The sequence below is a fragment of the Lepisma saccharinum genome, chromosome 12 (assembly GCF_977018435.1).
Source record: "Lepisma saccharinum chromosome 12, izLepSacc3.1, whole genome shotgun sequence".
Classification (NCBI taxonomy): Eukaryota; Metazoa; Arthropoda; class Insecta; order Zygentoma; family Lepismatidae; genus Lepisma; species Lepisma saccharinum.
In genome coordinates this window covers 31,239,785-31,266,586 of record NC_139240.1, presented here as the reverse complement: position 1 = coordinate 31,266,586, position 26,802 = coordinate 31,239,785, and the positions used below count along the sequence as shown (strand labels likewise).

Here is a 26,802-nt window from a genome sequence, read left to right as displayed (position 1 = left end):
CAAATCACATGGAAATAATACTTCATTTACAAATTTTACACAACAAAGAAAACCGTGAGTTTTAAAAAAATCACCCTGTATGATTTTGTTGTGATTGAAACTTGTTTATGTGGAAATATGTCAGTCATATTTAATGTTACTATAATTTGTGGAAGTCACATTTTTAGTTAAAGCTTATTTTAAAAAATAAATTCTTGAAGCTTACCAGTGAGGTGTACTTGAATTTATCTTCCTATGGAGTAAAATTTTACAAGTACGTAAACCAAGAGCGCAGTATTTTTTACACAAACAGTAGCTACAAAAAAGAAAAGTTCCAATTTTCACATAAATCTTACTTGATTATAAGTAAACAAACCAATATAGTACATGATTATTTTCTCTCCACAGTGTCAACCACTGCATTATATTATTTTCAACAGAAAATTAATGAAAAAATATGTGTAACAACACTGCTGATAAACAGAAAAATGAAAAACATTGAAACTTTCCTTTCATTCTTTCATTTCTTTTACTGAAAAGGCATTACAAAATATGTTTATAAAAAAAAATTAGCCATTGCAGGTGCATCCAGTATGCACTTTACAAAGCAAACCAGCTCCATTTCCTCCTTGTTAAATGCCTCAAACAAAAATTATCTCCACTGATTTTGAAAGCACATAAGTTGTTTAAGAAACATATTGTTAACAAAATAACAAACAATACAATATTGTTCTTATATAATTGTAATATTTACATTTACCAATGATATTTACATGTAATAGTCGTGAAACATTAAACTAGTAATAGTTCAGTCTTATCTTCATTATTTCTACTGACTTATTCTTTATATTACCTACGTATAATTTTGCATCTGTATAGGTAACAAAGCACTAGTGTCATGCAGCTTTAGAATGTGTTTGTGCTGGATATAAAGTTATTGGGAGGAAGATAAGGATTACTTCTTAAATCCATTAGAAGCACTGTTCTAAAATTAGACCTCTTCAAAAGAACAAATATATACTGGCATAATTTCTTTTTTGTTTAAATTATAAAACAAGAGTTCATAGTATATTTTATGGAAAATTTTAGTAATGAGACTGTTGCTAACTTTTTTGTTTTGTTAAAACCCATGCAAAACAAATAAACAGCATGATGAAAGACACTTTTAAAAATTGTTCCAGCTTTTGACCCCATCCCGAAGTCATCCAGACCATTTCTCGTCCAGCCCTGATGAATACGGGATTGAGTTGAAAGTTTGAACAGACTTTTAAAGTGTGTTTCTGGCACATGACGTACGGAGTTTTTTCATGTAATGCTGTTGCTAACCTTGTTATCTTATAAGTCAGTGGAATGAAAACCGAGAACAGTGACAGAGATTGGGTGCCAAAACTGCAGGGGCAAGGAAACTACTTTCTCTTGGTAGACAAGGTTTAGCATGAAGGGGCCATAGTATGGGGGCAAAACGTGATTGTTGCCACTGACAAAAACAAAAAAAAATGACTTCATGTCGAAGTCCTTACCATCTCTGATAGAGATTCTACTATCACCAATACTACTCATGACAGAAAGTTCTTAAGTAATAAGATGGAAACGCTTATATTTTTGTTGATGTATTGAGGTAAGACTGGTTAGATGATCGCTCACCTCTGCTGAGGCATGTGGAAGTGAGGCCAGAAGTCGTTAGGTAGGCCCTGGCCCATGTTGCACCATGGGTTATTATTATTATTATCATGGTAAGAACAACATGTTAAGTTTTCATAATTTTTACTAGTCGAAGTTTTTATATAAGGCAAAGCACTGATATTTAAAGCTGCAAGACTTTGATGCTATGTAAATTATATTACCTACTCCCAGCACAACTTATCTAATATATCAAGCAATTCTCATTGGCACGAATTATTTACAATGAATAGCAACACATACAAAATCATGTATTGACATCAGTAACTGTAAAACCATGCTATAGTACATAATCAGCAGTATAATGAGTTGAATATGTATCAAAATGCAGCAAGTAACAACAAAAGCAAGACTGCTCCATTGATAGCAAATAACCAAATACATAGATATAATGGACAGAATAACCATTCATAGGTGTCTAGTCAAAACATCCAACACAAAATACACATTATCTAGTGTTAAAAATCACAGATTACTAAACTTTAGTGGTTTCAAGTTTGGATTTTACATCTCAGGAAAGAGCTGTAAGCAAGCATGTAGGTATGAGTGTGTTACATGTTTCAAGACTACATACACACACTCGTGACCAATGTGATGCAAAATCATACTACATGATCAATACAACATATCATGTGTTTAGATATACATGCACTTCGATTTTTTACATGACTGAACTCATTTCTTCAACTCAGTGTTTGATACATCCATAAAATAGAACCCCACCAAAGCAATTACAAACATTTATTCTTATAAACATAAAGAAATTCTTCTTTCGCTAACAAGCAAAAATGTGTATTCATCACAAATAATACATTGTTACTATGCAGGTTAAATCAACACAAACATATTAATGAAATACTTCTCGTCCACTGATAGCATAAATATGCTTTTTCCTCTTCGTAGATTCACCATTTACACGAACAGAAAATCTAACTTTGCGTTTAGAATTGTTTTCGCATTCATCATCAGCTGCTCTTTTCTTGCAAACTTGATCTTGCTTTATTTCACTGATCTTTTCACTAATAACAGGATTCACTTTATGTCCTTGATTATCTGTGCTATGGTCAGTTTTAGTACAGGAACTACTGCTAGAAGACAGTCTCTCCTTATGTATTTCATTATGTTCTATGAAATCACTCCCATCATCTTTACCAGAATCTACTTTTTCCACTTTATGAACCTGACTTGTCTGCTTTGGATCAGTTTCCTTTCTACTCCTACTGGCAGTAGAGCACTTCACTTTACAAATCTTTTTTTTTGTGGTGTTATCAGTCTTGGTTTCACTACATGGCATTCCAATCTGATCTTGTTTACCAACACTGATCTCATTATTGCACTCACTGCTATGGCATGATTCCAATTTAGATGTTGAATTTTCTTTTGCAGGGTTTGTCTGAGAGCCACAACTTTTGCCACCAGATGGTGCTGGTGTAGTTTCTTGACCACCGTCTGCAGACCGTAATTCGTTGCGTTTATCACATACATTAGACTTCACATGGCCGGCAGTGTGATTTTCTAAATCTTCTATTTTTGAGAATTTTTCATCACAAACAGTACAAGAGAACATGTCAGCATCGGAGTTTGTTTCTGTGTTGGAGGAATGCTTTTCTGGAGTGCAAAACTTGTCACTGGTAAGACCAAACTTCTCACAAGCCAAAGCACCAGACGATGAAAAATCATCCTCCGGTTTGCACTCAGAATTTGAATGAACCTCAATGTCACTTTTGTTATTGAAAAATGTACCACATTCTTTGCACTGATTGTGTATTTTGACATGCCTGTTGTAATCCTCAATCTGTGAAAACGTTTCTCCACATTGAACACACATATGACAATTATGTTCTTTTAAATGCTTCGAAAGCAAAATCCTCTTCAGAAAATTCTTGCTACAGAAGTGGCACATGTGATCACATGCAGGCTCATCTGATTCTCGGTCGCAGCACTCTACATCTTCCGAGTGTGCTGTTATTGCATTGTTGTTATCATGCAAAGAATCTGATGAGTTACAGTCAACATTTTCAGAAATACCAATTTCTGTATCCCTTTGTACTTCATCAGCTACCTTTTCTTCGGAAACACTTTGATGCAGGATGCTATTCCTAAATATTGATGAAAAATATGCCATGTTATTCATATTGTGTATATACATCAGGTATCGTAATAGAGTAAACAACTTATCAGGTTTATCGTTAAAAAATTATCTGAAACACAATAATGAGGTTTTTGTGTAACAATGATAAAATCTTCAAGTTTTATTTTCATGCACAAGACTTTTGTAAACACTGTCATTGTGGGTCTGGTGTAGTGTTACAGAAAATGGCAACATTCACAAATCCCTAGACTTTACACCAGGGGTCCTCAACCCATGGCCCGCAGAGCCCTTTGCCGTGGCCCATGCCATTTGAAAAATTAAGTACCGAACACTAAAAACAGATTAAGTAAATGGTAGATTACAGAATCTTACAGTTCTCAATATCGCAGTAGAGCTTCATGTCCTGCGAGCGTCACTGAAATTATTAATGTGGCCAGCACTGTCTTGACGAGTTGAAGACACCCGCTTTACACCCTTAGACTTCTGCATTTGGGGCTTTGTGAAAGACAAAGTCTATGTGCCACCTATGCCACAGAATGTACAACATCTTTGTACTTTGCTTTGGTGGATGAGGAGTTCTTGGGAAAAGTGTGACTAGAACTCGAATTTCGATACGATGTGTGTTGCATAACTGGTGGAAGCCGCATTGAACATTTGTAGACATTATAGAAACTTGAAAGTGTTACTGATTGATACATATCAAATATCATTGTCCGAACAAGTGTTCTTGGGTTACCAGCCAGGTTAAGTCAAGTCGGTGTTGATTTCCAACGTTTTGAGCGCATACATTCCTATCATCATCAGGGAATACAGAAATGGAGATCAGTGTAGGGTTAAATATATGAGTATTATGGGGCAGAGTTTAGACTCTGTCTTCTTATTGTCTCGCTCTGGATCCTGGTGCTTTTATTGGCTGGAGCTTTGTTTTTATGGATGAGTGAGTTCCTGGCATGACTGAGCTGGAGTCTCAAGTCTCTGTTGAGATTGGTGCTTTCCAAAGATATAGCTAATGGCTAAAAACAAAGCTCCAGCCAATAAGAACACCAGGATCCAGATTGAGCCAATAAGAAGACAGAGTCCAAACTCCGCCCCATAATACTCATATATTTAACCCTACACTGATCTCCATTTCTATATTCCCTGATGATGATAGGAATGTATGCGCTCGAAACGTTGGAAGTCAACACGGACTTAACCTGGCTGGTAACCCGAGAACACTTGTTCGAATCACGTCGCCAGGAAAGCTACAATTCCTATAATCCATCTATATGATTTAGTTTTCCTTAAGTCTCATTTACAAAGTAAAGCCTTAGAGGGACAGACCTACAAGCTTTTCCATACCTTTTTGGCCCATTAGTTTTTAGTAACCAGGTAAATTGTAATATTTTTGATCTTTGACATGCACCTTCTCGGTCGTCTAGGTTAATTACTATGCTACCCAGGATCGAACTTCTCAGATAGCTGTTAAGGTAACTATCTTACAGACCCTAACCTGGTCACTGGTGTAGGATTTTAACCTTTCCTTAGTTTGTAGCAATGAAAAGGTATGGAACTTTCTTCCAACAAAAGTCCAGTTTATTAACATTAATGTACAATATACATTAATACTTAATCCTTGGCGATCCTGGATTTAGGTTAACTGATGCAGATTTTTATGACAAATCCGAAACAGGTAACCCTTCCAGGATTAGTCACGATTGCTTTTCGGTATCTTAAACAACTAAAGCCGAAGCTGCACATTTGAGAAACTAACCCAAGCAAATTCCAGCCTCCGAAGAGTGGGCAGTTCTCCCTACAAGGTAAACTTGTGATACCGGCAATCGGGTAAGATAGCCGAAATATACAGAAAATCGGCTTCCTTTTATACTACACGGTTATTTACAAAAAACAAGGAAACTTGGTGGATATTTACAGGTTTCTATAGATTTACATAATTACGACATGTAAAATAGATGTTTACAATATTTACATAAAATAGTTAAAGTTGTAAATAACATACCTTTCTAATATATTTTTTCAAAGCCAAAACCATTATACAATGATTAATTTTGTTGTCTTAAAGAAATTTAAATTAGTTCTCGAACATTCTCAATCTTGTGCAAGTCATAGATAACGTATGCACACGCAGATGTTGCACTTTCTATTTTCAAATGGTAACATGAACAAATTCGACTGGGGCGACACATCTTGTACACTGTGTAAGTGATAAAAACCTACTCAACCAACATGTGAATAACATGAAGTTGTGGAGCTGTAGTTCTAAGATGTATAATCATTACATTGTGTGCATCTTGACCACTTGTCATACCATTGGACAAAGCAGACATATGGGTATTCCTCGAGTGCACAATGGTAAGATGCACAGGTAGGAGTGTACAACAGGTAGAAGATGAGGTAACCAAGCTACACCCACAGGTGCAACAGAGCAAATGCAAGTCAAAAATTAAGGATGGAGTTCTGCCTGGTCTGGAATATTCACTCATTTGAAAATAGAGTAAAGGGATTTATGTCATTGTAGTGTAATTGTAATGTTTCATGGAATGGAATGGGCCTTCGTGTAAAACTGAATAGAAATCTAAATGTGAAAAGGTACAAAGACATTTTGACCAGTTTCATCCTGCTTACGATAGAAGAACAATTTGGTGATGATGATTGCATGTATCAGCATAACACTGTCTGTCATAAAGCAGGGCCTGTGAGGGAATGGTTTGCAGACAACAATATTACGGAGAAGAATAGGCCTGCTCAAGAGCCCTGACTTGAATCCCATTTGAGATGAATTAGAATGGCAGCTTCATTCCAGACCCCAAAGACCCACATCGTGACCTGCTCTGGCTACAGTTCTTAAGGAAGAATGGGCTGCTATTTCATGGGACACACTCCAACACCTGAAGGGGGGGGGGGGGGGAAGCTGGTCTCAGCAAAGTAGCATGTATGCCCACCATAATTATAATGGACAAAACAATGAAACTGCAAAGATGGCAAGGTGTTTCAGAAATGATTTTCAAGGACGTGGAGGAAAATGAAAACGGCAGCTTCTAATTTTAGAAGACATACATTTCTAATGAAAGTCACAAAAATTCAAGACTTACAAATAATTTTTAGAAAACCATTTTGTACCTTACATGATAGATTCATGTATAGGAATGTAATTAATAAATAACGAAATTCAGGAAAGTATAGCCATAATTATTTCTGCTTCCCCACCACATTCTGGGACTTTACTGCATCCCAAATAAACATTTTGGAACTCCAGGACAAAAGATAACATTCTGGGACTGTCCCGGAAAATCTGGTATACATCGCAACCCTAATAAAAAGCCAATTAAGGGAGACATGCCTATGAACTCTGAACTTTTCTACCTAGTGAGGCATCACAATCTGATTGGTGGATTTGTTGCTAAGCGGCCTTCAATGCAGGAGATAGGGCAGGTGGAGGTGAAAGTTTGTATAAAGCAGCAGTCCGGATTGAATCTTAAAACAGCAGAAATGTAAAAAAGCACATCACATGCATTGCTACCATTGCTTTTTAGCAGGGGAGTTCACCTTACAGTAGATTGAAGTGAATTTTGCAGAAGTGAATGTGTTGCAGTACAGAACACCACATGAAGAAGTGTGCATGTTTCATCTTCCTCTCACTAGGACCTTCCCACTCAACCAGATGAAGGCAATCCTATCTAAGGATCAAATTAATGAATTTAAGGAGGGCTTTCAGACCAAAGCGACAGGTGACAGGGAGGGTTCACACTGAAGTGGCAAGCAAGATTAGCCACTTGAGTCTATAATCAAGCATTCATTGTGCATGGGTAAACAGGAGACAGAGACGAAACAATATATGGTACTGAGAAAACAGGCAAGTCCGAGTGACAAGCGACACATGCAGATTGTGATGTCATTCTGACATGAAAGGTTGCACTGATTACTGAAGGTTTGCTTCCAAGTGACACATGTCACTTGTCACTTTGATCTGAAAGGTCCAATGTCAGAGGGAAGTAGTAACCTTTCACACAGAAAAAAATATATGAGTAGTACGCAGATAAGATTTGGTGCTGCTACTGTCTCATTTTTGTCACATGATGCATTGAAGGGTGGAGCATATGAGTTTCAAGCCAAACCCAAGAATGATTAGCAATCTTGCCTTTGATGCTAGGGGTCCTGGAGTCGATTCCCAGTAGAAACTGACAAAATTTTGGCATTGAAACAGCATCATGAAGAAAAACTGGGGAGCTACTTGAAAAGAAGAAATTGCAGGCTCTGGTCTCAAAAGCCACAAAACAGGAGCGATGGTACCTGATGCCTTGACTATGCATCACCCAATGAAAAACATACAGGTCCTGGTGCTTACAGGGCTCTTGGATCATGGAGTTAAGTTTCTTAATTGCATAAAAAATTCTATCATTTGGTATTCACAAGGATGACTAGTTACTTCTTAGACCATTGTTTCTATATATTTTTCCCCAAGTAGCTTCTCAAGTGTTGGTAAAATGAAATTCCCATATTGAATCAGATCAAAACTAAGAAACCATTTTGGTGGTGTGCAGCTGTATTAACAATATAAAAGAAGAAAATTTTGAAATACATCAGAGAGTCACAGTTCTAAAATGAATGTTTCTTTTCACTGTGTTGTGATGAAACAAACAGAAACATTCAAATCCACCTCACTCAAAAAGAATCATTACGATCCATGTGCAACTATCACTTCTTGTACTAAAAGTTATGAACTTATGAGTGCGAATACATTTGGTTAATCATAACAATGAGGATGATGATGATTATTAGATGAAATCGATGAATTTCCACACACAACGACCTATGTTTAGGCCATGACTGAAAACCCTGAACCTTTAGTGGCAAGAATGAAATGCTCTTAGCCACTCAGGCAGCATGCGTTGATCTGTCAGAAGCCAGTTTCAAGCACTCAATCATTGATGGCCCAAGACAAAAGTCTGGGTTTGGTCCTTCCCCTCCCCCTTTGAGGACAGTAACCAGGTTGCCTGGCCTTCTACCCGTCCCTGCACTCAACCCTCTCCACAAACTCCTGAAACACACAGTTGAGGGCTTGCACATAGACTTAAGACTTTCATCTTACTGAGTTTTACAGCTTTTTATGTGTAAAAAAGAATAAAGAGGGTAAATAAATATGGTAAAATTTCCGCATTATGGATTGTTTTGAGACTACTGGTAAAATGATTATAAATAAGAACTGTAGTTTCTCTAGCAGCTAAAAATTCTTTAATTTTTTTTATATTCCAAGAGTTACAGAATATAATTTAATCTTATGTCAGTTCCAAAAGATAATCTTTTGTAAAGAAACAAAAGCTCTAATTTATATTATTTGTAAGATGACTATAAATCATTTACAAAGAATTAAGTACCATATTTGTCAGCGTATAAGACACATTTTTCCCCTTTAAAAATAGGTCTGATTGATTGATTGATTTGGTGTTTTAAGTCCACTTAATGCACAGTAAGGCTAATCGGGACTGGACCTACAGTTTAAAGTGGGATCCGAACCACTATGTGTCTCCACCAGGCATCGAACCTGGGACCCCTTGATTACAAGGCAACGACGCTACTACTGTGCCATCAGGGAGGCCCAAAAATAGGTCTGAAAAAAGGGTGTGTCTAATACGCTGATACTCAGGTTACACCATCAGGAAGATGGAAGAATTCAATTGAATTTGAATGGGTCAAAAGTTCATGTGGTGCTGTGAAAACTGAGACAGTGGTTAAATCATTCAACAAGTGTGGGATTAGTAATGCACTGGATGATACAGAGGACAATTTGTTGTATGAGCACTCAGAGTCTGATTTAGAAGAGGTTTTAAGTGACAACTCATTTTCCTAGTTAGATTAGGTAAGTTATTTGTATATTACATTATATTTGAAATACTGTAAATGAAAAATATATTACATGATAAAGTCTTTTCCTCAAAAATGAGTACAAATGATGGGATGCATCTTATATACCGTCAAATACGGTAACTAATGCTAAACTCTGCATAATGCTTATCTCTGCTTTTAATCACAATGAGGATGAAAAGTGACTAGAAGAAAGAGAAACACAACACCAATACCTTGGCTGGAACTTGAACTACATCATCTGCTGATGAAAGTGTTAACCAAATACTCAATACAACTGGCTACTGACATGGATTTGTCAATACTGAATTCAAATTATGTGGAACAGTGAGAATGTCTGTTGGATATTTCAGTGAACTAACACTATATCTATCTCTTTCTCTCTCTCTCTCACACACACACATATACATACCAGGTGTATAAGCTTAAATCTGCTGTTTGCTCATAGATGGCGTTAGTGAGCGTATGAAGCTACCATGAGCACGCCATACCTGGTGTTTTTATGAGTTGGACATCTGCCAACACAAATCAGTGCACATCGTTAGCAGGTGCAGACAACAACAGACAGTGTTCCTGTGGTAAGCATGTCTAGTTTTGTGCCAGAAAAAGAGCATATGCGGGAAGCTCTGCTTTTCTGCTTCCATTTGAAGAAATCGGCTGCCGAATCGCATCGAATGCTTGTGGAGGCCTATGGTGACAGTGCTGTATCGGAAACAACGTGCAGGGATTGGTTTCGTCGGTTCAAAGATGGCAATTTTGACCTGAGCGACAAGAAGCGTGAAAATCGGCCCAGGAAGGTTGAGGACCATCAATTGCAGGCTCTTTTGGACTAGGACGATACCCAAATGCAAAAGATGCTTGCCGAGCAATTGGGTGTTACTCAAGCAGCCATTTCCATGCGTCTACGTGCCATGGGAAAGGTTCAAAAGATCGGAAAATGGGTGCCGCATGAATTGACCGATCGGCAGCTGGAGAGACGCCAAAACACATGCGAAATCTTGCTTGCCAGACAAAAAAGAAAGTCTTTCCTGCATCGGATTGTGACTGGTGATGAAAAGTGGATATATTTCGAGAATCCTAAACGCAAGAAATCGTGGGTTGATCCCGGCCAACCATCAACATCTTCCTCGAGACCAAATCGCTTCGGCCGGAAGACGATGCTGTGTGTTTGGTGGGATCAACAGGGCATCGTCTACTTTGAGCTGTTGAAACCTGGTGAAACTGTCACTGCCCACCGCTACCACCAACAACTGATCAAATTGCACCGTGCTCTGTGTGACAAAAGACCGGATTATCAAGAAAGACATGACAAGCTGATTTTCCTCCACGACAACGCCCCATCACACACGTCAAGACTGGTCCAAAACTACTTGGAGACACGCAACTGGGAGGTGCTACCCCATCCCGCCTATTCACCAGACCTGGCCCCTTCCGACTACCATCTGTTTTCGTCGATGGGCCACGCCCTCGCTGAGCAGCACTTCGATTCGTATGCAGACGTCCGAAAATGGCTTGATGAGTGGTTTGCCTCGAAAGAGAAGGACTTTTTTTGGCGTGGTATCCACAAATTGCCCAAGAGATGGGCAAAATGTGTAGCTCGCGAGGGCAAGTACTTTGAATAAATTTCTTGTTGCTTTCTATGAACAAACCATGTGTTTTTCTGACTACAAAACAGCAGATTTAAGCTTATACACCTGGTAGGCCTACATAAATACATACATACAGTGATCAGAACGCTCCATTTTAAAAGTAGCTTCACTACAGCTACAGCTGCATTTACCAAAAAGTAGCTCGCTACGCTACTCCTGTTTGCTACTCACTACTTTTTGCGCTACTTCTGCATTAAAAAAAAACTTAAACAACCATACAGATATTAAAAAAATCCCCTACTACTGGTAAATAGATTCTGTTATTTATTATCATGATTCCTGTCATTCGATAATTTTGATAGCAGTGTTACTTCAGTTACTTATTTTTACTATAGTTTTTGAGAATAACGTACCTATGCAAGTGGCATATCAATTCAAGTTTGATATATGAATATTGCAATTAAGGTGTAACCCAAATTAATGATTACAACTATACCCAAATAAAATTTTGTAGGATTATGTATTTATATTCACATCAACATATTTATCTTGAGAATAAATATTTCATTTTTTTAATAGACTGATATGAAGGCAGCATTTTGAATGAAAAGTACCTGGGGCCCTTTGATTACAAAAGGGCCCCAGGTTCGATACCGAGCGGAGGCACATAGTGGTTCAGATCCAGTCTCGATCAGCTTATCTATGCATAAAATAGACTAAAAAAAATCAACTAGGAAAGACGCCAAGTTGGGAGGATGGGATCCTCCTGCTCCTTCATTCCCCACACTGTTCACCATTCATTTTTCTTCCTCGTTCTCACAATTAACCGAAAGTGGCAGAAAGCGACTATAGATAAGAGAATAATTAAATAAAACATTCGTCCTCATTGTCGTGATTGAGAGAAGTGGAAGAATAGATGATGAGGAGTGTAAACCTGAGTGTTCTAAACGTATTGTAATTTTAAAATTTGTGAAAATAATTGTAATTCCAGAAACTCTATCGTTCTTGTAACAATAATTTCTTGCTGGTGATATCCTATATACTGACAATGATCAATGCTGTTAACGTACTGAGCCATTTATTGCTGGCACTATTTCTTTGTCAGTGCAGTGGAAAATCCATTGTTTGTTTTTGCACTGAAAGTTGTGTTTTACACAGCAATAAATGACATTTTGGTGTCTATTATACCATGGATATCCACAGGATTTGTTCCGGGGGTGACGCAAACAATGTACTTTTTTCCAGCGGTGCAGCAAACGAGGCATGTTTCTCCCCAAAATAGCGATGCAGCTAAAAAAACGTAGCTGTTAGCTGGAACATATTCATATATGTCAGTTAGTTATCTGGATATATGAATTATTCAGATACTAATGAGATAAACTACTAGGGGCATGCATATTTCGTTTTTGACGAAAAAACGAAATTTGAAAAAACACATTGTAGTGTTAATTTTTCATGTTTTTGAAAGGTGTGAGATGCATTTTGTGACCATGTTTTGTCACGAAATAATGCGAAATGAACTTCAAAAAGCGAAATTAACACAAACACGAAATTTAACATTTATATACCGACGCGACACTTTCTGAAGTCTGAAGTATCCTGTGAGTTATGCAATTCCCGGAAAATTGATTAATTCTGCTGTTAATATTGGAGAAGCAAAAAATGGACTCCTTTACACAGAAATAAACTTAATACTCTTATAACTACATAAATGTGCTATTAGAAGTGAAATGTTAATTCTGTGGAATACGTGTAGTTTTTAAATCAAATTTAGGATTATATTCACAATTTTAAAACCAAAATGTCTTTTTATATACCACTTTTCATCCAATTTTTCACCGCTGTAACACCGATATTTCATTTTATTTAACGCTTTTGAACCCGAAATTGACTAAGTTTTTGTACCGAAATTTTGCTTTTTTATTTACCAAAAGTATGTGCTTCTATAAATTACGCAGATATCTATAATCTAGATAATCTGTATCTCCATGTAATAGACTGTCTGTATGAACCTCCTGCAAAAGTAAGGGTTATTGTTGATTTTTCTGAAGCTGTTGCCACATTCAAAATTCACCTGAAAATGCTGAGAAAAAATGTAGCTGTAGAGAAATTTTCATTACAACTATAGGAATTTTGTAGCTTTGCTACCGCTACAACTACAATTTTCAAAATGTAGCATCGCTACAGCTAAAGCTACAAATTTTGTAGTTAGCTACAGTAGCACGCTACTTCTGACCACTGCATATATACAGGGTGATTATAAAGTTTCAATCCATTTCTGTGAAAAACAGATATTAGAATCAAACCAATAATGATAATGGAAAACCTAACACTTAGTAACACATAATCTATCAAAACTTCTACAGATAATGCAAAACCAACCTCAGAGTAACACATAATCCATCACAGGTTGCACTGAGCCTTATTCCAAATAACCACCCTGCACGTCCACACAAAACTCCCAGCATGATGTACAATGCTAGAAAAGGTGTTTCATGCAGTGGTTTTGATAGATTATGTGTTACTAAGTGTTAGGTTTTCCATTATCATTATTGGTTTGATTCTAATATCTGTTTTTCACAGAAATGGGTCGAAACTTTATAATCACTCTGTATATATGCAGTGGTCAGAAGTAGCACGCTACTGTACCTAACTACAAAATTTGTAGCTTTAGCTGTAGCGATGCTACATTTTGAAAATTGTAGTTGTAGTGGTAGCAAAGCTACAAAATTCCTGTGTTATGTGTTACTAAGTGTTAGGTATTCCATTCTCATTATTGGTTTTATTCTAATATCTGTTTTTCACAGAAACGGATCGTACTTTATAATCACCCTGTATATAAATTAGGGGTGGATAACAACAGCAGCATGTATGCAAGTAGACATACAAATGGTTTTTAAGGATACCATTATTTACATAACCAACCCTAACATTATAAGTATGGGATTTATTTTACTATACCTCTGTAAATCTCCATCCTCCTTTAAATGCTGTGGTTCTTTTCCTTTAGTGTCTGCTTCACTATCAATGCTTTCCTTGGTCTCTCCTTGTTCACTACTGCTTGTGTTCTTCATGGCACAATCATTACCAGACCTAACCAACCTTTGCAACATGACACATGGCTGAATTTTCAACTTCTCATCTAACTCCAATTCATTCTTGGGAACAGCATCTCCATCTTCACAAACCATCATACTTCTTGGATCTTGACTCACTCTGAAAATAAGAATATAATAAATAAAAATAAGGGGCATTCCAGTGTTACTTACGAGTGTGACATTCACACATACAATGTTAGATTATGGACATGCAGTTTGATTAAAATATTCATAATGAAATGATAATGTTTTTAGCTTGTTGCGAAGAGCCAGACTCTTTCATTGTCTGTGAGAGAGCTTTTAGTCGATTCTTACTTTTTAATGTGTTGTATTTGTCTTTTGCAGGTCTCTTTACAACCTTGCACTTATAATTTTTCCAAAGGGGCTTTTTTACACTCCTTGTTTTCAATTTTTAAGTAAGAATTTTAGATAAGGGGATATTTCCCCATAACATTGCAGGGTGTAAAATGGGAAAAAAAAGTGCTGATGCACCCAAAGATTTTAATTCAATCGATCAATCAAATCAAAAAAGTATGAAGTACTTTGTGATATCCACTACGAAATGAAAAAAATAAATCTTGAGTATGATGGCATGACCTGAATGCTGCACAAAAAGCATTAACAAAAATGTGTTACATATGTGATGCTTTAAAACTGTGGCAAATTGACTTCATTTGTCTATGAAGCATAACAGGCTAAAGGTGATAATAATTTTTGTTTTTGAAATATGCAAATTCTATGCACTCACAGACCTTTAAAACCTTAATGCAATTAACAATAATAATAATTACCACATTAATTCATTTGGTTATTTACATGGTGTAGGACCACTTTTCATGGAGTGGACCATAAGTGTATGTGGTTTGAACACTGTAAAAAGCAAAAACGATGATATTCAATTTGCCCCCCCCCCCCAACAATTTATTGCATACCACTGCACTGTTTCCTGCAAAAGTTTAGGAGCATGTTGTAGAACACACTTGGTAAGCATTGCACTTGCAGCCCATGGCAGTAATCCAAGGTATAAATACAATGATTTTATACTAAACCCTTTGTGCATTTTGCCATAAAACAATGTTCTGTAAAGGTAGGCAACAAAATAAAAGAAATTCACAATTAAGTAGCCTCTTAGTTTCTCCTGGAAACGGGACCTCTCTGAATAGCATAGTGGGTAATACTGTTATCTTGTAATCGAGGGGTCCATGGTTCCATTCACGGCAAAGACACATTTTAATTTGGTATGGTCAATAAATAACTGGATTAATGCCGTGAAAAAGTGAAATAAAGTGACAGAGCGATGAAACTTACAGGATATGTAGGCCAAGCTGGGGTACGCCACATGTCTGCGAGACGAGTTCCAGACTGCATCGTTAGGTGGCAGCACTGGCAGGGAAGGGAGGTTGTGTATGTGCAATTTGCCTCCAAGGTGCCAGTCAGTCATTCAGTGGTGAGTCATGGCGTTCACAGTGTCAGGTGCCACAAAGGAGGTTCAGCGATCCGTGATACAGTTTTTAACGGCAGAAGGCAACTCACCAGGGAACATTTACGAGTGTATGACTGCTGTGTATGGTGGTGAGTGCATGTCCTGAACACAAGTGTATGAGTGGGCAGGTTGGTTTCGAGTACAGTGCGTTGAATAACGTAGTGTGGAAAACGACCCAAGAAACTGGTTCCCGAGATGGATGAAAACATAGATGGCAGTGCGATCAGTATCGGTGCTAATTTTCTTATGAAAGTAATGCGGCTTTGTTAGTTTTTGGAAGATATTATGTAGATTTGTTTGTCTTGAAAGGCGGTACGTGAATTGATGGAAACAGTTATATTTGTGGAGTGATTTGCAGTCACGAAATGGCATTAATTTGGAAAGAAAAGTAAAATAAAATGAATAAATAAATAGCATGCATGCGTAACACAAGAAGAAAAATCACAATGTGATTCCGGACGTCAGGTCTTGGACTGTGTATTAGTTTATTTTTCTATGTTATTAAAATATAAATAGTATCCTGAGAGATATTTCATACCAAGGTGACAAACAACAAGTGTCGTTTGAAAGCGAGCAGTCGGTAATCAATGCAGACTTTCGAACCGTAGGGACACAAGCTCTGACTGCACAGTTTCCTCAAGGAGATTTTACACCAAAAAGCGACATGCGAAAAATGATAAGAGGATTTCACACCAAAGCGAAACGGGTCCAAGGCAACTTTCATACCGAAGCGAGACATGACACATGTCGCCTGGAAACTGTATAGAATGTTTGTTAATATCTTCGCGACCACTGTACTAAATATCATATCAATTATCACATTCATAGAAATGCTTCATGTAAAAGTATCAGACGTTGCAGCGAAAACTCCATTTACTTTTATTATAAGCAGACAAATACCATGCACCGAGACCAACACCAGCGCCTCTAGTGGTATCATATTCGAGTTGAACCAGCCAGAGCGCCCAGAACCGCGCCGTTTTCCACACTATGTTATTCAAGGTGCTGTAGTTTCGAGCACGACACACAACAGTGTCTGATGCAGCACGTAGTGGGCACCCTAAATGTGCCATTACAGACGAGTCCATTTCTGCTGTTGATGACCTCATACGCGAGTGTCGGGGGATTAGTCTGAACCAGATTGCAACCGAACTCGGCATTAGTCATGGTACAGCATACACTATTGTTCATGAACACCTTCAATACCAGAAGGTGTGTGCAGCCTGGGTGCCAAAGATGCTCACAGAGGAGCAAAAGGCTACGCAGATGGGGAAGAGTCTCACTAATCTCCTGCGGTACTTGACAGAGGGCGAGGGTTGCCTGGAGTTCATTGTGGCAATGGATGAGATCTTGCTCAGCCGGTATACGCCAAAGAGTAAACACAACAGCAAGGAGTGAAAACACCCCTCGTCCCCACGACCCAAGAAAAGCAGACAAGTCGACTTTGTTCGCAAGGTGATGTTCGTGTTTTTCTTGATCATTGTGGTGTACTTCTTGGTCACTTCCCCGGCAGGGTGAGAAAATGAATGCTGCTCTGTACTCTGACATCTTGCAAAACGAGGTGAGACCTGCAATCAGGCGCAGCTTCTTGTCATGAGGTGTCATCCTACTGCAAGACAATGCACGTCCCCACGTTGCTGGACATACTATGGACATGATCGCACAAATGGGTTGGGATTGCTTAGATCATCCCCCTACAGCCCTGACCTATCCCCATGTGACTTTCATGTGTTTAGCCCACTGAAAGGTACCCTACATGGAATCCCCTTTGCCACGGACGCACAACTGCAGGAGGGGGCCTTCCATTGGTGCTCACAGGACTTCTAGGACAGGGGCATCAACAATCTGGTGAAGCGGTGGGATGCCTGCCTCAACAACGCAGGGGAGTATGCCGACCACTAATAAATGTAAGTCCGTACAACATTAATTCTGGTTATTTATGGACCATACCAAATAACTAGGTCTAGCACCGATCAGTACCAAAAAAATTAATTAAAACAAACCTTGTCTCGTGAAGATATGTTCTGGAAGTGTTACACTGTGTACATTTTAAAGTAACTTTAACATTGTCACTTTTTTGTATGTCCATTGAGATAGGCATACAAGATACGCTGAAAACTGTATGTGATACATGGAAAGTGTGAATGTACATGCTGACTGATAATTATAAAGCTTGATTTTTTTTCATGAATACCAGGGTTGATACGATTCTTTGATTATGAAATTCCCTGACAGGTTTTCCAGTCCAAATATGAAATTTTTCCAGACATGTTTATCATCATGATTTTTGCTTTTAAATCTTGTATTTTTCAATTAAATATATAATCTGTTAATTATTGAATATTCACCTTCAAATTATTATTTTCTTTAGCAAATTTCATTCTACACACAAGAACACATGAAAATTCTATAGTAAAATGTAAAATTACAATTGACATCAAATGTATTGGGTGCTACAATCACGTGCATCTAGCCTTCAGACTAAGGTAACAGAGGTACATTATTTCACCATTACATATCTCCACAAATTTAAAACAACAGAAAAAGTTCATAAACCATACACAATTTTTCATTTTCTGGCAGACTTATAGTGTCATAGAAAATGCTGCTTTTTTGCTTACATTTATGAGTACACAGCATCTAGAGAAATTTGTGTTGCATATAGGAATTCTATAGGAAATGTCAACAAGACTAAGATCTTTAAAATAATAGACAATAACCACTTCTTCACCAACCTTTCCGATAATTATGATCATATTGTCAACGTACTTTAGTTATCAATTAGATATATGGACTGCAAGTTTTACTTTGATATTCTACCTAATATCTAATATTATAATAAAAGTGAAAATTTATTACAGAAATTCAAAGGGACCATAATTTTGCACAAGACTGAGAATAGAATCATAAGAACAAGAGAATCAAGTTTCTAAACTGAATCTCTTTTGGGAATAAATCACAAGAACAGAATCCAGAAATGGTAGTGAACTGCTTCTTCATTTTGCAACTTTTTCTTTTGCAGACTCCAAAATGCATGTAAATTCCAGACAATCTGCAAAATTACCTGACAAGACATTTCCCTGTTTTCCAGCACGTAGCAACTAAGCTTTCGTGATCACTTGTTATAAGTTAGTTATAAGATTGTTCAGCAGCCACATGCGTTACCATTCCAATGTTAGAAGTAGCCCAAAATTTAAAAAATCACATAATGGTTGCCATAAAGACAGTACTGGCTGGCCATTCAAATATGATTCATATTCCCTCCTGGATTAGGAAAATCACACCATCCTAACCAACAATGAAACTAGGGTTACCAGATAACAAACTTTAAAAGAGAGGACTTTTTACATTTCACAAAAGATTTTGCATTAGCGTTAAGACTACTCAACAATTCTCTTAATGGTATAGCGACAAAATATAACGTGTATTGTATAATTTGCAATTACATTTGGTATTTCAATAATTATTATTTTTAAAAAAGAACACAAAACTAGACTTTGAATTTTTGCCTTGTGTATCATTATTTCTGAATTCGGTACCAGTATGGTATAGTTAAAACACATTTCACTCGTTTATTTCCTAATTAATTATATTTGCACTTACCTGTTATGCATAGCAGAACATTTTTGAACGTGAGATTTTACTTTTTTCACTGAAAAAAGCGTAATTTTTCACATTACAAGTATTTATTGTGGTAACAGTATGGTATAGTGAAAACACATTTCTTCAAATTTACAGGAGAAACTAGGTACAGAACCGAGTTTCTGTAGATTTTTGGAAGCTCGTGGAAGTGTTTTCTCCCTTCGTTCAACTTATTCGGCTGGTAAATCATGTATTTTTGGACATTAATGTATCTCCGATGAATAATAGCTCTTGCCACCATTACAGTTGACTACGTGAATCAAATGTTCCATGCGTTAGATTATGTAACCCCCTGTTAGTGTAGCAACCACGCGGTAGTTTTACAAGATGACGTGTGAGCATTTTTTTTTTTCAATTTAATTTTCTGTTTGCCTAACCTAACTGAACTGAATGGTTTGTGGATCAATTTTAGTTTAAAAACCTTCCGTTAATAGTTTGTGCGGCATTTTTTGGTTAACAAGTTTGGAAACACTGCATATCAGCTGATGATAGACAACGTGAGTCAAGATTTGCCAGCCATATTGTGTGTAACGAAAGCTTTTAGCAACGAACAATAAATACTTGTAATGTGAAAAATTATGCTTTTTTCAGCGAAAAAAGCAAAATCCCACATTCAAAAATGTTCCGCTATGCATAACAGGTAAGTACAAATGTTAATAATTACGATTTAAACGAATGAAATGTGTTTTCACTATACCATACTGTTACCTTTATTGTTCGTTGCTAATTCGCTTTCGTTACACACAATATGACGGGCAAATCTTGACTCACGTTGTCTATCGTCAGCTGATATGCAGTGTTTCCAAACTTATAAATGGAAAAATGCCGCACAAACTATTCACAGAAGGTTTTTAAGCGAAAATTGATCCACAAACCATTCACGGAAGGTTAGGTTAGGCAAACATAGAAAATTAAATTGGAAAAAAAAAAACGCTTACCCGTCCAAACTTATTAACGGAAAAATTCTGCACAAACTATTCACAGAAGGTTTTTAAGCGAAAATTGATCCACAAACCATTCACTGAAGGTTAGGCAAACAGAAATCTAAATTGAAAAAAAAAAAAAACACGCTCACACATCATCTAATGCATGGAACATTTGATTCACGTAGTCAACGGTAATGGTGGCAAGAGCTATCGTGCATTGGAGATACATTAATTTTGAAAAATACATGGTTTACCGGTCGAATAAGTTGAACGAAGTTGAACACTTCCACAAGCTTCCAAAAGTCTGCAGAAACTCAGTTCCGTAAGTAGTTTCTCCTGTAAATTTGAAGAAATGTGTTTTCACTATACAATACTGTTACCCTGAATTCTAATGTCATGAAACTCAAATCAAACAAAGCTTGCATCCATGCCCGTGGTGGAGTGGTTAGCACAGCATGCTACAAAGCCAGGGGCTGAGGGTTTGAATCCCGGCCTGAGTAATTCATCAATTTCATCATATCACCACTCATCCTCATCTTCGCGATTAGCCAAAAGAGCTAGAAAAGTAAAGTGAAATAAACCAACTCAATAAACAATAAACTTGCGGCTCATCACAAGCAGCAGTAGATGTCGCTAGATGAAACTGTATGAAGGTATGATCTTTCACAATCAATATATAAATAATGCCTCTCTTTCTGTAATGCACACACAACACAGATTGACCAAGATGACCTTTATTTTTAAATAACCACCAAAAGTGTTATGGGCCTTGGGGGGATGGGCACCCCTGCATGTGTATAGAGCCAATTGGAGGCACAGTGTAAAATTTGTAGAAGAAACATTTTCGTCTTCTATCACAAATCAGAGGTGGAGACCAATATCTCTTGTATGTTCAAATGCCCTCTGACATTAGTTCAACTATTAAAAGAACAAAAGAACTGTTATTGTGTTTGTTTGAGTTTGATTTTAATTCCACTTTATGAACGGAAAGGCTAATTAGGACTATACCTACAGTTTGAAGTTGAATACACACCACTACAGATCCACCAAGCTTTCTGAAACCTCAGAAAATATGCGAACTACAGGCTTCCCCGCAACTTTAACTAGCAACACTAGTGCCACTGCTCCCGCGGCAGGGTTTCAGATGGATTCGTGGATCTATACTGCTGTATCAAAAATTATGGATACTAGAGTTTGGACATTGCGAAACAGAATTTTATTCAACGGAGTAAACATGTCCATCGAAAACCATACATTCGGTGTTGCAACTGTGGGTTGTCACTGTGAGTAGACGTTGCCACGTTCAACGAACATGTTTACTCCATTGAATAAAAATCTGTTTTGCAATGTGAATTATCAATGATAATGGGTTTTTAAAAACAGTGCGAAGAGCTTGAAAATGAGACCAAGATTGTATTTGTATGACTACCCAATATTAAGAAATAGTTGTTTCACAAAATTGATAACCTTTTTTTTGGTCAATTAAAAAAAATAATCTGAAAATTAAGAATCGTATTTAAAACCTTTCTACCTGTAATGTAGTTACATTCCAAAATGATCGCCACAAGTTTTAATTTATAGAATTTCAAAGATAACTGTCGTTTGGAAAACACAAAAAAACTGTTTTTTTTGTTCTCACGAGGATAAAAAATCGAAGGCAAACTGGATTATTTTTTTTTGTTACCATATCTTAATGGAGAATTGAAAAATCTAAATTTTGATGTAACTCGTTTTTATGTTGGTCTACCAGATAATTTTTAATTGGAGTCCAAACTAGAGTATCCATAATTTTTAATCAGACAGAATGTGCCTACATTGGGTACAAGGGAAAAATGTTACCACTACGCTTTCAGTGAGGCTTATTGCATTATTTGAAATTCAATGATAATGAATGTATGAATGAAATGCAGTGAAAAAACGGCTGCTGCGAAAATACAACACTGGTACCAACCATCAAAAAAATATTAAGAAGAAGAAATCCCAGATTTTCTTCCTTCAAAATTCAGATGCACAGCTTATTCAAGGGTGTGGGTTAGTTAAGTACATATGATATTTTTCCAAAAATTATTTTTTTTAGTGCTTATGCTACCATACCAGACTGTCAAGTATTTACATGAGCACTATTAAAGCAATGGTAACAGTCTGTTATAGGGAAAACACATTTCTTCAATTTTACAGGAGAAAGTACTTACGGAACTGAGTTTCTGTATAATTTCGAAAGGTCGTGGAAGTGTTTTCTCCCTTCGTTCAATTTTTTCGGCCGGTAAAACATGTATTTTTCGACATTAATGTCTCCGCAATGCACAAAGGCTCTTGCCTCTATTACCTTCGACTACGTGAAGAAAATGTTCCGTGCGTTCGATGACGTAACCTCCGGTCAGTGTTTCCAACGACGACATTGTTTTCCCAGAACATGACTTTGTTTGCCTAACCTAACAGAACCTACCCTAACCTTCCCGTGAATGGTTTGTGGGGCTATCTGTAAATGGTGTGGGCTATGCGGTTAAGATTTTTCGGTTAAGATGGTTTGAAAAACTGCATACCCACAGATGATAGACATCGCTAGTCAAGATTTGCCCACCATATTGCGTGTAACAGAACCGAAAAAGCAACGAACAATTAATACTCATAATGTGAAAAATTACAATTATTTCAGTGAAAAAAGCAAAATCCCACCTTAAATAATGTTTCGCAATGCATAATAGGTAAGTACGAATGTAAAAAAGACGAAATGGATGAGTGAAATGTGTTTTCCCTATAACAGACTGGTACCAAAGCAATTTATTTTACTTGAAACCATATTCTTTAACAAGGGTAGCTCAGTTGGTTGAACATCTGGTTATCACGTGGAAGACCCAGGTTTGAATTCCAGGGCAGTTGACCTGGACCAGGAATATTTTAAATCATTTACCCAATTTCTGTGCAGCTCTAAGGCCCATCCAGCCTCAAAAATGGGTACCTGGGGGTAAAGGTGGCTGGGCATGGTGCTGATCACATCATATGAACTATGACCGAGATCAAGAATATATGGAACTCTATACCTCCACATTACCCCATATGCCTTCATTGCATGTTTGTACAGGCACAGGAGCATCTTTATCTTACCATTCAGAATAAAAATGATGCATGATTCAATGTTTATATATTATTTCCCATACAGCAGAGCGTGTGCTACACTGTAGAAGTACAGAAGTAACACAACTCTCGTAATTAGACTTAATTTATTTTTTTTACAAAACTACAGCCTGAGTTCTGAATGTTATATGGACTTTGCATGTTGTATGGGAAAGACAGCAAAGTATCGATTGAAAAATCATCACAGGAGTACTGGGAAAGTAATTCTTGTTTGAAGTGAAATGGGAGCGAATTGACAATATAGAGAAAGTCTCAAATCTTGTTAATTTTCGGTATACTAACTAATTTTGGCCTCCTAACCACGAATCTGCTGTAAAAAACCGGGGGTCACATCTGGAAATTTGAAAAAAAAAAGCCGAAGTTTTACGAACGAAAATGTAATCTCCTGTCATTGTTTCCAGCCACGCCGTTGTTTTACAAGAAAATGATTTATGATGCTCAATTCTAGTACGAACCCTATTTTTTCGATGAATTTAGGGGTGAAATGAGTGTTAATGGAACCTAACCTAACCTCGTGTGAATGGTTTTTGGGGCTAACATCAATGGTTTGTGGGGCTACCTGTAGATGTTTTTTGGGGCTAACGAACAATGTTTCATCAAAATGTACAATTTCCAGACGTGAGCCCCGGTTTTTTACAACAAATTCGTGATTAGGAGGCCAAAATTAGTTAGTATACCGAAAATTAACAAAATTGGAAACTTTCTCTATATTGTCAATTCTTACCGTGAAATGGTAAATTAATTCAAAACATGTGTGAAGAAAGACTAGATGAAAACACCATCCTATACAGAAATTATGCAGATTTATGTATGTGTCACAAGATGTTGATATATGCATGGAAAAGACTGCCATATAATATATGGAAGATGGTCCATGAAACCTAGTGGATAACAGTGTCAGTAAATATGCTTGTCTAGTGTGGGGAGTGTGTGTGTGTGTGTGTGTGTGTGTGTGTGTTTGGGGAGAGGGGTGATATTAACAAACCAACAACATATTTGAGCACTATTATGAAGCTGAATGCAGCTTCTCACCTACTTGAACAATTATCCTTGTACTTCACTATAAAACTTCTCATTGCACCAACAATTTAGACAGGATTCAGTTATTTTTCAAACAGCTGTGATTTGTTTTGTTGATAATATTGTGTTCATTTCTACAGATCATTTAAGTTAACTAGCAATATGTTTATGTTTTTGTCACCACCATAATATATTTCGTCTTCCAGTGTTACAAAATTATTATGTGGTTAATGACAACACCAGAAAAAATGTGTAACTGTCATCATATATTCAATTTGTTGAAACTTCCCTTAATATATGCATTATTTTTACATGTGAATGTAACATGTTATTTGCTTACTAGTATAAATTTGCCTAAGCTTTAATGTTTGGGTTAATCATATATCTCTAATGTTCCTGGAGAGTAATAGTAATTATTTCAAAATGAAAGATAAATACGATGTACAGAATAATGCATCGATCTTATGTTCAATGAACTGTAAGTATACTACTACTACTACTACTAATTTTCAGAAAGTATCTTATGTGCAGTTATAATCGTTGTTAACATTAACTGCTATGTCATTACTGGAGAGTGAGGTTTCTTTTGTTAACATTAACTGCTATGTCATTACTGGAGAGTGAGGTTTCTTGTGTCTTATCTATCACTATCACCTTGTACACAATTTATATTTCGAAACGTTTCATAATAGCTATTCATATCTGTCCATTAAGTGGTTCTATAATAAAGTACTGAACCTACTGCTGTAAGATGCTGGGGCTGTGTGCACACATATATATATATTACTACATGCTCTACAGACATCGTGCAACAGTTAATAAAACTACGATTGACGAATATGTACACGCATTTAAAACCAGACATCGTTTGTATTTTACTCCTTCTATATGGTTCCTATATTGGGGCATTAAAAACAAAGGAACCTTCCACACCTTATTATCGATGTACATACATACGATTATATACAAAGAGTGAGCCTACAATTTTTACAAATGTAAACTTTAATCATAAGTTCAAAGATCCTAATTACTTCGTGCTTTCAATTTGAGTAATATTCTCCAATCTTGTGAAATCAGCCTTCGTTAGGTATGTTAGCCATATCCCTTTCATAAGCACAATTGTGTGTAGTAACAACACGTATTTCATAATACCCACAATATTATTTGTACAGCATTTTTTCCTAAGTTTCCTAAATTGACGAGATGTTTGATATTTCTATCGTTTCCCCGCTCACAGGATAAAAAATCGCAATATCTTACCCGATTGTGTTTACAGCAAAGATCCTCCTCTGTGGATCCTCCCTTATCAACTATGCAATGATCGACCATGCAACACTGAATTTATAGTGTTTGTATGTTTCACTAGAGCAAATGCCACTATTTAAAAAAGTCAACTGATATAAAAAGTAACAAATACTCTTGATAATATCTGGCCGATAATGGACGCTATTAATATTATTTTATGTATAGATAAGGTACATATTGGAGCCAGGATGGAGACAGGCACAATGAAGGAAATCAAGTGCAACACTGCACTGCTTCAGTCGCAACTGTCCTTGTACAAAATTTGAAAAGAAATAAGAAAAAAGTACTATAAGAGAGTTAGAGCTAGTTAATTGTAATTGTAAAACGATCTTTTTGTATTTTTGAAACGAAATTTAAAATAGAAATGAATGTCACTAACCAGTCCCACAACTACAGTCAGGTTGTTCTTGGAATGTTGACTTGAATGTTCTTTGCTCTCACAAGTACTATGTCTGATCCCTGTTTGGCAGTTTGATATTGGAGTATTTTAAGGTTGCTACGAATAATATATATATATATATATATATATATATATATATATATATATATATACTAAGTTTATTTATACATATTTCGTGTTTTTACTTTTACCTTGGCAAAGTACATCTATGATTCTTCTTGACTTTATATAAGGGGAGACATACACACACACAAGAGAGAGGAAGTGTGGGGCAAAAGTAAGACAGATTGAAATGAATAAAAGGTATCTGCAAATTTGATCCAAAGTCAATATGAATGTTTTATTATACTAATTTACTATTATTTATGACCTGTCCTTGAAAAAGTATTTTAAGAAATGCATGAGGGAGTTTGGAGCAATGGTTTGTCCAGAATTTTCCATCTCGGAAAGAGGTTTAAGTTCGTATTTAGTGTGTGTGTGTGGGGGGAGGGGGTATAATGGTAATTTTAGAGCCAAAATAACTATATATTGGAGGTTTGTTAAAAATAATCATGGGGTATTGAGAAAATTTTGGAGTGGGTGTGTAAATCG

The 26,802-nt window shown here is 36.7% G+C and overlaps 1 protein-coding gene across 1 annotated transcript; it reads right to left on the bottom strand.

Moving 5' to 3' along the window:
* Positions 1-244: 244 nt before the first annotated feature.
* Positions 245-25,724, bottom strand: LOC145996614 (uncharacterized). The gene is made up of 3 exons (XM_083133193.1): positions 25,663-25,724; positions 14,164-14,418; positions 245-3,758 (listed from the first exon to the last, which is right to left on the bottom strand). Exons 2-3 carry the CDS (start codon positions 14,394-14,396, stop codon positions 2,507-2,509), a joined length of 1,485 nt encoding a protein of 494 aa, XP_082989319.1. The 5' UTR covers positions 14,397-14,418; positions 25,663-25,724; the 3' UTR covers positions 245-2,506.
* Between the last annotated feature and the right edge of the window lie 1,078 nt (positions 25,725-26,802).

Excerpts from the sequence above, each read along its gene's own strand:
- LOC145996614 (XM_083133193.1), bottom strand. The coding sequence starts at position 14,396 with ATGATGGTTTGTGAAGATGGAGATGCTGTTCCCAAGAATGAATTGGAG. Across the intron at positions 3,759-14,163 it reads GAGGATGGAGATTTACAGAG|GAATAGCATCCTGCATCAAA; the intron begins GTATAGTAAAAT and ends ATCAATATTTAG.